General features: G+C 39.5%; 1 protein-coding gene and 1 long non-coding RNA gene across 2 annotated transcripts; one reads left to right on the forward strand and one right to left on the reverse strand.

The window, feature by feature from the left end:
* Nucleotides 1–325: 325 nt before the first annotated feature.
* Nucleotides 326–2,707, reverse strand: LOC140576004 (uncharacterized). The gene is made up of 2 exons (XR_011981249.1): nt 2,105–2,707; nt 326–1,784 (listed from the first exon to the last, which is right to left on the reverse strand). It is a non-coding gene; the product is annotated as an uncharacterized lncRNA (long non-coding RNA).
* A 271-nt stretch (nt 2,708–2,978) lies between these two features.
* Nucleotides 2,979–10,890, forward strand: lbr (lamin B receptor). The gene is made up of 14 exons (XM_072695975.1): nt 2,979–3,044; nt 5,373–5,544; nt 5,627–5,806; nt 6,262–6,339; nt 6,549–6,723; nt 6,834–7,030; nt 7,482–7,536; nt 7,717–7,911; nt 8,009–8,112; nt 8,319–8,444; nt 8,550–8,718; nt 8,813–8,893; nt 9,013–9,135; nt 9,266–10,890. The coding sequence occupies exons 2-14, from the start codon at nt 5,380–5,382 to the stop codon at nt 9,424–9,426; spliced, it is 1,809 nt and encodes a 602-aa protein (XP_072552076.1). The 5' UTR covers nt 2,979–3,044; nt 5,373–5,379; the 3' UTR covers nt 9,427–10,890.
* The last annotated feature ends 805 nt before the right edge of the window (nt 10,891–11,695 follow it).

Here is an 11,695-nt window from a genome sequence, read left to right on the forward strand (position 1 = left end):
TAATGGGTTTACAAATGCTTGACTTCCACACAGAATGTGCTGTTTAGTACAACAAATGTCATTACCGGTTTCTGACTAGACTGCTCTTATTCTATTTCTCCTACATTACTCCTGTATTTCATCACAGAGCAATAATTGTTTTTGGGTTTGTTTTCTTTTCTCAAACCATGACATCAGAACCTTGTGAGAGTTATTAACTGCAACTGACTACATTCAAATACCTGGCAAACCTACAAAGACTTAGACACTCCAAAAGTTAGTTTAACAATCTGTTGGCAGACCTTTAGAGCAAAATCTCTATTTATTTGCTAAAATTAAAACATAATTTTTACACAAAATGTTATTTTTTATTCATTACATGTACAATCACATTTCAAGCCTTTTTTGTTTTACTTTGGATCAGTATGACTCATTACAATCTGAAATCTACTATCTCAAATTATTAGAATATTAGATTTACAGTTGGTGTAAAGTTCAGCAAACGCACCCACAATCATGGGGAAGACTGCTGACTTGACCGTTATCAAGAAGACCCAGCTCAAAGGTGGAGAGCATATCAAAGCATATTAATGGGAAGTTGTCTGGAAAGGGGAAAAAATGGTAGGAAAAGATGCACAAGCAACAGTCTTCAGAGGACCGTCATGAAAATTTGATTCCTGGCCTGGGATTGAGGCTGGTGTCCGTGCATCAAGAGCCAACACACACAGACGTCTCCGGGAAAGGAGCTAGAACTGCCGCATTCCTAAAATCAGATCACTCCTGAACCAGAGACAATGTCAGAAGTGTCTAACCTGGGCTGAGGAGAAGAAGAACTGGACTGTTCCTTACTGGTCCAAAGTCTTCTTTTCAGACAAAAGTCAATTTTGAAATCCAGAGTCTGGAGGAAGAGTGGAGAATCCAAGAAGTCCAGTGTGAAGTCTTCCAGGACACTTCATGCTTTCATCTGCTGACAAGCTTTATAGAGAAGCAGCTTTCCTTTTCCAGCAGGACTGAGCACCTATATATTACTGAGCTTGACTGGCCAGCCTATACTATGGACATGAGTCCCATAAAGAATCTATGGGGTGTTGTCAAGAGGAAGATGAGAAACACCTGGCCCATACAGATGAGCTGAAGGCCACCATCAAAGCAACCTGGGATCATCAACATCTCAGCAGTGCCACAATTGAATTGTCTCCATTACAAGAACCGTATTAATGCAGTAAGTTGTGGTAAAAGAGCGTATAAGTGATCATACTTGTCAGAGGTTGGACATTTCTGTATTGAACCCAGATGGTAATCAGTCACTGGATGTTGAAGCAACGTTAAACTGTCAACTCTAACTTTACAGAATCAATGTTCCAGTCTGATTCATCATCACTTTTGCTCCCAGAATTAATATTGAAAAACATCAACAGAAAACCAAGACTACTTCAGCAACCTTTAAAAATCCATGTTGAATATGTTAAATCAACCCCATACATGGGGTCTTACATCCTTAGAAAAAATAGAAAGAAAAACTAAATTTACCTGGAAAGCTTTGAACCTCTCTTGCTTTTACGATGCACAATGTTGACCTTGAGAATGAACTAGCAGAGCTGAGGGGATGAAATATGATCAATATTAAAATCACAGGCTAAACTACATCATATATCCATGTTAAATTTGACCCTGCATGAGACTGTTCCTCAGTCTCCCCTCTGTTAATGTCCATGCCCTCAGTTCAGGTTGCAGATCAGGGGGTGCAGCAGCACTTGTCTGGAGACCTATCTGTTTCACCTCAGCAATCCAGCGCATAGCAAAGCCTACAGCACATTCAAGACACAATAAAGTAAATACTGTATTAAATAGATTAAAATATTACAACTTAAAATTTTAGTCAGCTACCTAGCTGACACAATGTTCCTCGTGTTCGTTAAAAGTAGCTGATGAGGGTGCTGATGAAAGGTGAACTAGTGTATACATTGCTCTAGCCTGATCATTATGTGATCGATAAGAGTAATGCATTTCCATGAGGTCACAGCTGAGGTCATAGCTAGCTAAAATCTTCAGTCACAGTCAGGCATTTTGCCACAGTATAATATGAAGGTAATTTAGGTAGTTCTACTCAAGAGGCAGCAGTTACCTGCAAATGTCATCAAGTATCAACATCACTTTGCTGTCTGGGTCCATCCTTTTTTTTTTTTTTTGAACAGTTTGAACTCTTCTAATAATACAAAATATATATTTACATCGTGCATTTTTATTTAGCTACTTAAGATGTCCATAAAATGGCATGTACAGGCTGTGTGTGAAGGATCAACATAGCTATATGGAATATTTCACTTAACTACATAATACTTGAAGAGCCTCGAGAACCTCTCTGGACATTGCGACAGTTAGCTAAGATCTTTCTAAAGGCACGTTTTACTGCTAAAAATGTAACAGTGCATCAGACTAACAACTAAATGACAACGTTGTTAAAGCCTTCACCGTAGTGAGAGACAAACCGCGCGGTAGAGCCGTCTTACACCTCCCTACGCCTACATTTCACATACTGTTAATACGAAAAGCCATTAAAACTGCAAAGCGCGGACGTAAGCCGCCCACATTAACATGGCCAAGCTGTTAATGAGTCTTTTCGAGTCTTTTTGGTGGGGTAGCACAGCTACTGTAGGCGCTCTTGCACTCTCTCGTTGTCAGACACCTCTCCTAACCTATCAAGCTCTCGCCTCCGCAGAGGGAGCGCAGACTCCATTTTGTAAAATAAAAAAGAAAAGTGAACTGACAGAAAAGGGCAAAGGCAGATCTGCGATGGCTGCGCTGATTGGCTCCTACTCCTCGATGACCATTTAAAATCCGCCGTCGTCCAATCACAAAGCGAGGCCGTTCAAAAACAGAACGTCAGCAGCCAATCGTTGAGCTTCGCGCCATCATAGTCTCTGGTAGGTCGCGTCGTCAGAGAGGGAGGAACGGACACTGCGCCGGGACGGTATTTTTTTTTAAATATATATTTTTACATTTGATGAACTCAAGCCGAAAGGACTCTGCTTTACATATTAAACGCTAGTCCCTTTCACCCACAGGTAAGAACCGCGGTATTTATGAGTATAATGGGAGTGTTTGCTGTGTTAAATGTCAGTGTCTTTGTTGGGAATTTGAGTTAACGGTACTTGGACACAGTCAGTCCGCTCCGAGAGCTGCGCTAAGCTAGCTAGCTAACATTACACCGAGCTGTTTCACAGATGATCAGCTCTCCATTGCGCTGAATGTGACAGGCGTACGTGTTTCAGCAATTCTTTGCCCATGTGTGCATACTATCCTGTCTCTCTGAGAACAGACGCAGTGCTAGTTTTTATGTTGACATGTCTGAGTTTATTTTGTTGAAGTCCCGCTATATCGGGGGGTGTTGGCTGTTTCGCTTAGCTTTAGCTAGCTTTGCTAACCGGCTTGTCACAGGAAACTCCAAAGGCACACATTTGTGTACCATTACAGCTAGCTAGCTATTTTCACTACTGCCGATGTGTGCGTGATATTATTGATGTACGAGAGCAGTGCTTTATTAGTAGCTAGCTACGTCTAACGAAAAAAGTTTGAGTTTTAATAACGCTAGCTAGATAGCTAAGTAATGTGGGGCTGTTTGTTTTCGAAGTAAGTTGGTTTAGCTTCAGGCTAACCGAAACTCGTTCTCGCGCCTCTTCTTCTCCGCTGACTGAATTTACTGCAAGTGTAGCTGATCTAGTTAGATGAATATATGGCGTCATATTTCCATGCAGCATTGGGCTTTAAGAGACGCTAATGAAATGTCTAACCGTATTATTTAGCCTAAAGTAACTAGCTAGCTAGATCGGTTAAACTTTCTTTGGCCGACGAAGGCTAGCTAACTACTAACGTTATCTATTGTCCAACCGCCTGTCATTTGTGCTCCGCGCTTCTGTCTACACGCCGTAGATTTAAGAAGAAACGTTGGTGAGATGAATACTGTAGCTTAGCTATGTTAGCTAGATACCGAGCTAGGACATAAATCCTAGCTAAGTGTATAGGGTCACAGTGAATGCCATGTGTAGCCCGATACTCGTCGTGTTTGAATACATGACGTTTTCCCTCCATTCAGTTTGTCACTTGAACCTTTTGTTAAAGGAGCAGCATCTTTCCTTTGTAGTTTTTTTATTTATTACAGCGGACTTGTAGAGATCAAATTAATTTGACTAAATTTAAAGTGTAATGTAAACAACAGCACTCTACAGTATTCAGCTAGTTAGTCTCTCCTGTGGGTATTTATTTTAAATTCCAGCCTTTTTTCTTTTTTGTTTTGGGTGTTGCTTTTACGTGTTCGCTTTTAATAGTCTCTTCGTTTTTTAACGTAGATATGTTCCCTGTTTCAACATAAAGAACACGTTTGTTTTTGGTCATTTGATTGATTTATTTTTTTTCCTTTTCGCTGGCTTATCCTACTTATAGGGTCTGTGATGGGCGCCCCGCCCCATCTATAGTCACTGACACTGAATCTCTGACTTGACTGAGAAGTCTGTGTTCACTTTTCCCCCGAACCACAGAGAAGTCACTCAGGACAGCAGCATAACTCAGATCTTGGGGTTTGTCTCTATTCAGTGAAGAATGTATGGAATGTGTTTTGATGAGATTAGATGTGTGATAATGCCCTGCACCCAACGTTTTTGTCTGGATAGGGTATTTATTAAGTTATTGTCATTGCAAAAGGCAAGATATTAATTTATCTGCCTGTGGTTCCTAACACATTACCCCACATTTAGCACATATGTGGGGTTTGCTAAGGTTTTGGGTTTAAAGCATTTTTATTTGGGTCAAATGCGGTTTGTTGTACTAGATTGACTAAAATGCTATATGTAGCTAAATAAGTGTACTTGTATACTTCCCTGTTATGTATTAAGCATTGTATTTGAGGTGGATGTAAGGATGTCCGTGGAAAAAATCTTAAAAATAACACTAAGTAGCCATTACCTGTCTGGTCCCAGAATCCCCTTTGCAAAGGCTATTGAGTGGGTGACAAAAGAGCTTGTGCAGAGACTACAGGGTGAAAGTACTCGCAGTAGTTCATCCCAGTGGGGACAGGCCTGTCAGCAGTTCTGAGACAGCCACTGCTGACATCACAGCTTCATTGTCATCATGCCATGTGCATCCGTGGTTTGCCATAGTTTTCCTTCATGAGGTCCTTTTTCTGTGTTATATGATGGTAGGACGCCTTTAAGTTTTAAGAGTAAAATGTTTTACAAGGGTTACATAGTGTGTGCACTGGGAACTTTTGTACTTATTTATCATTTATTTTTATTGGAGCTCTTGATCAGTTGTGTTGCCTAAATGAACACTGTACCTCCAGACATTTTATGATGTTTGTTTACTCTTGTATTGATGCTTGTCTCTGTGTCGAACTGTAGGTAAAAGATGCCGACTGTCAGGTTTCAGGCTGGAGATACTGTGATGGGCCGATGGCCCGGCAGTAACCTTTATTATGAGGTGAAGGTGCTGAGTTATGATGCCAAGACTCTGCTTTACACAGTCATCTACAAAGATGGCACAGAGCTGGAGCTGAAGGATGTGGACATTAAGGTATAAAACTTCTCAACTCCCACTCTCCACACTCTAAATGATGAGTCTGTCTAAATTGTCTGCATTGTCTGATCCTTTGCAGAGTCTAGCTGGATTCAAGCAAGGCTCTACCCGCTCCCGCTCCCGTTCTCGCTCGCCGGGTCGCACACGCCGAAGTCGCTCTCGCTCACCAGCCAGAACATCCCGTCGCTCTTCATCCCGCACCACTGAGGTGCGCAAGGAGAAATTTAAAGACGTTCTTGAAGTCCGCGTTGCCCCTGTGGTAAGAACACCCACTCAGTTTGACTGCTGTGCTGTTTTCACTTTCCTTTGTGAAAGTGTCAGAGAGAAAGTTATGTGAAATGTTTCACATTTGACCTGACTGAGCAGATTTGTGTATTTTGTGATATAAGACGATCCAATGGGAATAGACAAGGATGAGAGCAAGAACTAAGAGCAACCAAAATAACTGCAAAATCATAGTGTTACTTACTTTTATTCGAGTGCTGGCTTAAGTGGTAAATTAGAACAAACCTTAAAGCAGAAATACTTAACATTTAGTTGTATCTACATTACATGTTCTGTGGACCAAAAATGTATTTGTTACATTCATGATCTACTTTTGATTAGAATTGCAGCAGCCTTGATGCATGCATGTCATTTGGTGAGCCATTAAAATGTTCATTTCTTTCGCTGCATTTACCTCATGTATGCCCTGTGTGTCCCCAATTGTTTTAGGCCATGTCTCTTGAGAACAATAGCAGCAATACACATGAAAAGAAAGAGGAAAATGATACCGCTAATAAAGTCAGCGAGGTGAGGCTGCATTTACGTATCTGAAATGCCACAACTCTGTCCCTAAATACTGAATGCCTTATTGACAGTGTTTTGATCATTTTTCAGTTATTCATGAACCCAGCTCATCATAAAGTGATGTATATTTAATGCTTTTTTTGCTTGTCTTGCTTAAATTGACCACTGTATGAGACTTAACATTACTGATGCATGTTCTCATTAACTTGCAGAAAACTGAGGAAGAATCGGAGAACCAAGGAGGTGGCCGCTACAACCTTCGCCGCAGGAAGGACCAGGGTGATGGTCGACCTGTAGAGCTGGCAAAGAAGGTGGAGGCAATCTTGCCACATGCTACACCACAAAAGGCTTGGAAGACTACAGAACTGGAGTTTGGAGGGAGGATTGGTAAGAGGCCATTGTCTTGGTATACGTTTTCACACAAACCTCCGTGTAAAACGTCAAACTTGAATTACCACATAGATGCAGTAAGACTTCACTCTTCTTTTTCATTCCAGGTGTGGTGTTCTGGCTACTGTTTTTACCTGTGGTGGTATTCGCTCTGCTTATTCTTTGTGGCCAAAAAGATGCTAGTCTCCTTAACTTTCCCCTCACACCTCCCTCACTTCAGACTCTCTGGGACTGGCAGGTCTTTGGCATTGTGGTCCTCTGGCTGGTCTTCCAGGCTCTTCTTTCTCTGCTCCCTATTGGCAAGGTATTTCCTGTTACCACATGACTCTCGTGACTGGGGGCCCAAGCATATGATCACGCTACCCGTTGCCTCTTATTTTGTATTGCTTGCTGGCTTCAGCTGGACAGGCTAAATTGGATTACTCATCAGGCGTGCAAGTTGTGAACAGAGCTGGATAAGAGGAGGTCATGGTCTCTTAAGTTCAGGTTTTTTTTTTTCCTGGCTGATGCAGATTCTTGGGGGAATGCTTGGATAAGAGCTTTTTATGCGCCTCTGAAGTTCTATTACCCATTTAAACGTCTTTTCACCTCTTGAAGAGTTAGCAAAATCACATTACTTTTGTTATACCTCTGAGTTGGTTTTATAGAAGAATTAATAAGTATTGAACATCCACATCTACATTAAAGTTTAGAGAGCGCTTGCTAAATAGATAAACCGTCTTTGGTATTTCTAACCCTCCCACCCCTCCACCAAGGTTGTTGAAGGAATGCCTCTGAAGACCGGGAAAACATTAAAATACAGGATTAATGGTGAGTCACTCTATAACACACTTCTACAGTGATTTGTTTTCTATTTGCTTTAATTATCTACTTATTTACTGTTAATTACTTCACAACAAAATGTGGGATTTAATAGCAAATATGTGCTTGTAAAACTTTGAGTGTTTTGATGATACTTCTGGATGTTGAGGTCTGTTCTCTGTCTGTCAGGCTTCTTTGCACTGATCATCAGTGCAATAGCAGTTGGTGCTGCTGTGTACAATGAGATGGATCTCAGCTACGTTCATGCACATTTCCTGCAGTTCTACACCTCAGCCCTGGTCGTCTCCACTCTTCTAAGTATCTACCTGTTCATTCGCTCCCGCTGGGCATCCGATGATGAGCGTGCCCCAGCTGGAAATTCTGGTGTGTGTCTGAATTTTAATCCAATAATCAATTTAATCAGGGAGTAGTGTTGTGTTAATATTCTTTAACCGTTTCTTTTTCTATTTTTAATAAACAGGCTATGTGATGTATGACTTTTTCATGGGCCGTGAGCTAAACCCACGAATTAAAAGTTTTGATATAAAATTCTTCTGCGAGATGCGTCCAGGCCTTATCGGTTGGGTAAGCAGTGAAAACTAAACTATTATTTCAAAACCATTACTTGTGCTGTTGATGCTGCTCAAAACTGTGCTAAACTGATGTCACTGTCCTTTTCTGATCAACCTAATCAGGTTTATTTGTAGTCTACAAATGTATACATATCTGAATGTCCTTGTGAACACTTATGTATTATCATGTTAAAAGCTGCTCAATGATTCTTTTTGTAGCTTGTGATCAACTTTGCCATGTTACTTGCTGAGATGAAACACAAGAATCTTGATGCTCCCTCCCCATCCATGCTCCTCGTCAATGGCTTCCAACTGCTTTGGGTTGCTGATGGCCTTTGGCATGAGGTACAGTTGTTCTCATGCCATGTTGCGCACAATATTCGAAAGCTTGTGGTTAATATGAAGTTAGTTGAATACTCTTAATGCTGAATGTATTTTTCTATATTTCAGGAGAAACTTCTAACCATGATGGACATAGTGCATGATGGCTTTGGGTTCATGCTGGCATTTGGAGATCTGGCCTGGGTTCCTTTTACTTTCACTTGTCAAGCCTACTACCTTGTCAACCACTCCAACGATCTCTCTGTGTTCTGGGTTGTTGCCATCATTGTAATGAATGGTCAGTGACTTTCTTTTGGTCATCCATTAAATTAATTATTTATTGTTTATTTTGTTACTATTACATTTTTGATTTTGTTTTATGACCCCCACAGTTGTCGGTTACTACATTTACCGGAAAGCCAACTCGCAAAAATTTGCCTTCAGAAGAAACCCGTATGATCCTACCCTGTCCTGTATGCAGCTTTTATCTGTCTCACTTTTAATGTGACCTTTTTATTCTTGGTTTTATGAATGAATTCTTGCTTTGTTTTTTTGGACTATTGACTAATAAACTATTGATTTATTTACTCAGGTCTGAAAACAATTCCCACTGCAACTGGAAAGAATCTCATCGTCTCTGGTCTGTGGGGTTTTGTCCGTCATCCCAATTACCTTGGCGACCTCATAATGGCTCTGGCCTGGTCCTTATCATGTGGTCAGTTTTATTTTCATTCCTGCAGTACCTTAGTGTATATGCTTACAGTAAGCTCTTAATTGCAGAAACACTCCTCGTTGTAAGTTTTTATTTTTTTAAAGCTTTTTGACTATTTTTCTGTTGCTTGCAGGATTCAGTCACATCATTCCGTATTTTTACCTGATCTACTTGATTCTTCTTCTGGTTCATCGCGATGCCCGAGATGAACACCAGTGTAGGAAAAAGTATGGCTCAGCGTGGGAGGAATACTGCAAAGTGGTGCGTTACCGTATCTTCCCTGGGATTTACTGAGAATCACAGTGGACTTTTGGGGCAAACCAAATTTTCTGACGAGAATATGAGGAAAAGAAACTGGTCAATTTGATTTGCAAAACTAGTGAGCACAGTTAAGCTGTTATCATTGATCAGCTTGGCAGCTATTTGACTTAGAACTAAACTAAACTTGAAAATGTTTTAGACCTTCTTCAAAAGCATACATTTCTGAAGTTGTCCCAGTTTTAAGCTCTTCTAGATATGTATATTATTGTACATAGTTTTTTTTTTTTTTTTTTTTTTTCCTCTTCTACGCCAACAATCTCTGCCATACCTTTTTGCATAGAATCATTCTCCTAAAGTCTCAGACATTTGAAGTATTACATTTGCTTTGCTTTTTAATATTTTGAACTATTTTGTAATAATACCGTTTGGTATAACGCTTTTGTATATTGTGTATGATTGGATATAAATGCTGTTTATTTTTATTTGTATAGTAAGATAGCAGTTATGCTCTCTCTCAGGACCAGTGCTTTGTGAGAAGAAATCATTAGAAGGTTGTGTCTTAAATTTTGTATATATTTTGATGCAGGGTTGGGGGTTTTTGTTTTGTTTTTTTTAGGTTCATATTTGACATGACTCATACATTTTGTAGTAAGCATCTTTTATCCAAAGTTTAATATTGGTCTTTGCTACCTCAGGTCTGTTGTCAGTTTCTTCTATCTTGAAGAAAAAGGTTAGACCTCTAATGTTTTTGATGTTCCACAACCCTTCATGGGTAGAGGGTTAAATATGTTTTCCCCAAAATGAAAGACATCCGTGTCAATTTTAACCTTTTGAGGGTTTTTTTATGGCAAGCTCCCGTTTTTAATTAAAGGTTGCATTTTGATGATGCAACGCTGCATAATTGATGCGTTTTCAATTCACTTATTTACTTAAATGTGATCTTGTTGCAACAGTCCTATGAGGAAATGTATATTATAATATTAACTTGCATTGTAGCTTAAAGCCCTTGTCAGGGAAAAAAAGGAAAGGGTACCTTCAGCACTTTAATTTGGTGAGATGCTTAAGCTTTGTGTGGGTTGTGCTCCACATGAGCGTGGTCTTTTCAAATTAAACAGCTGAACGACTTTGATGTAAAAACTACATGTAAATCGGTCCCATTTACTTTTAAATCCTCTATTGTGAATGTAAGCAACAAACCTCGCAGATAAGGACACTTATTTTTTTTGCTTTAAATTATTTGACTGTTTGTGCAAATGGGTTGATTTTTAAGAAACTGCAATCCTGCAATCTTTTTTTTTTTAATTTTTTTTTTATTGTAGCAAATCTGTATTTTATTGCATGGGTGACTTTAGCAAGTATTTATGGCTAAGCTAATGATTAATGTAAACCATTATGATCCATTTAAGTCTTCATTAAAATCCCACTGTAGCTTGGAGTCCAGCAGATGAGTCAAAACCAGCAATTACCCTGTTCTGCCACTGCAATGTACATATGTTTTGTTTTTTATGATTTTTTTTTTTTTTTTTTTTTTTTTTTTTTTTTTTTTTTTCCCCCAGTAGGTTTAGTTAGATTTTGGTAGATATTTAATGTCGCATGTTATTTTCACTTTTACCTCATGATTGAGCCTGACTTCCCATTATCACTTTTTTTTTTTTTTTTTTTTTTTTTTTTTTTTTTTTTTCCTTGTAATTTCCTTTCCCCATCAGCAATTCAGACACTTTTGGTCAAATTGAGTGTTTTTTTTTTTTTCAATGAAATGAGGGTATATCAAATTACGAACTATTTTTCTGAAGTCCTGATCTCCTGACTTACAAGTCAAACTTGCATTGTATAAAATGTTTTGCAAAAAAATAATAAAGGTTTTTGGTATTTTTAGTTTGTGTTGCCTGCTATACTGCTTGTACAGTGATGCAATTCCTACAGGTCACGCTAGGAGGGCATTAGATGCATGACCATCAGCTTGCTGACTCGTGTAAACTAATCTCTCAGTCCACATGACACAAACGGACCTAAAGCACGGCGTATACAAGCAGAGCAAGGGATGCTAACGCCTGGTACTGTAATGGACTGAATAGACCAAAATACAGTGTGTAAGATCTCACTCACAGCAGGTCTTCTTAACTACCTGCTATTTATACTAGAAGGACAAAAATCTAGTTTACTTCCAAATGTTTGTGGACACCCCTTCTAATGGATGCATTTGGCTACTTTAATTTGCACTCATTGCTGACACAGATTGTCTGGTCGCTGTAGAGAAGTATTGCCGATAGAAGACTGGACTTTAGAGCCCAGTCTTTAGACT

This window comes from Salminus brasiliensis, chromosome 1 (assembly GCF_030463535.1).
Source record: "Salminus brasiliensis chromosome 1, fSalBra1.hap2, whole genome shotgun sequence".
NCBI classification, from domain to species: Eukaryota; Metazoa; Chordata; class Actinopteri; order Characiformes; family Bryconidae; genus Salminus; species Salminus brasiliensis.

Coding starts and splice junctions, on each gene's coding strand:
- lbr (XM_072695975.1), top strand. CDS start 5,380: ATGCCGACTGTCAGGTTTCAGGCTGGAGATACTGTGATGGGCCGATGG. Junction 7,537..7,716: donor ATTAAAATACAGGATTAATG/GTGAGTCACTCT, acceptor TCTGTCTGTCAG/GCTTCTTTGCACTGATCATC. Junction 9,136..9,265: donor GGCCTGGTCCTTATCATGTG/GTCAGTTTTATT, acceptor TGTTGCTTGCAG/GATTCAGTCACATCATTCCG.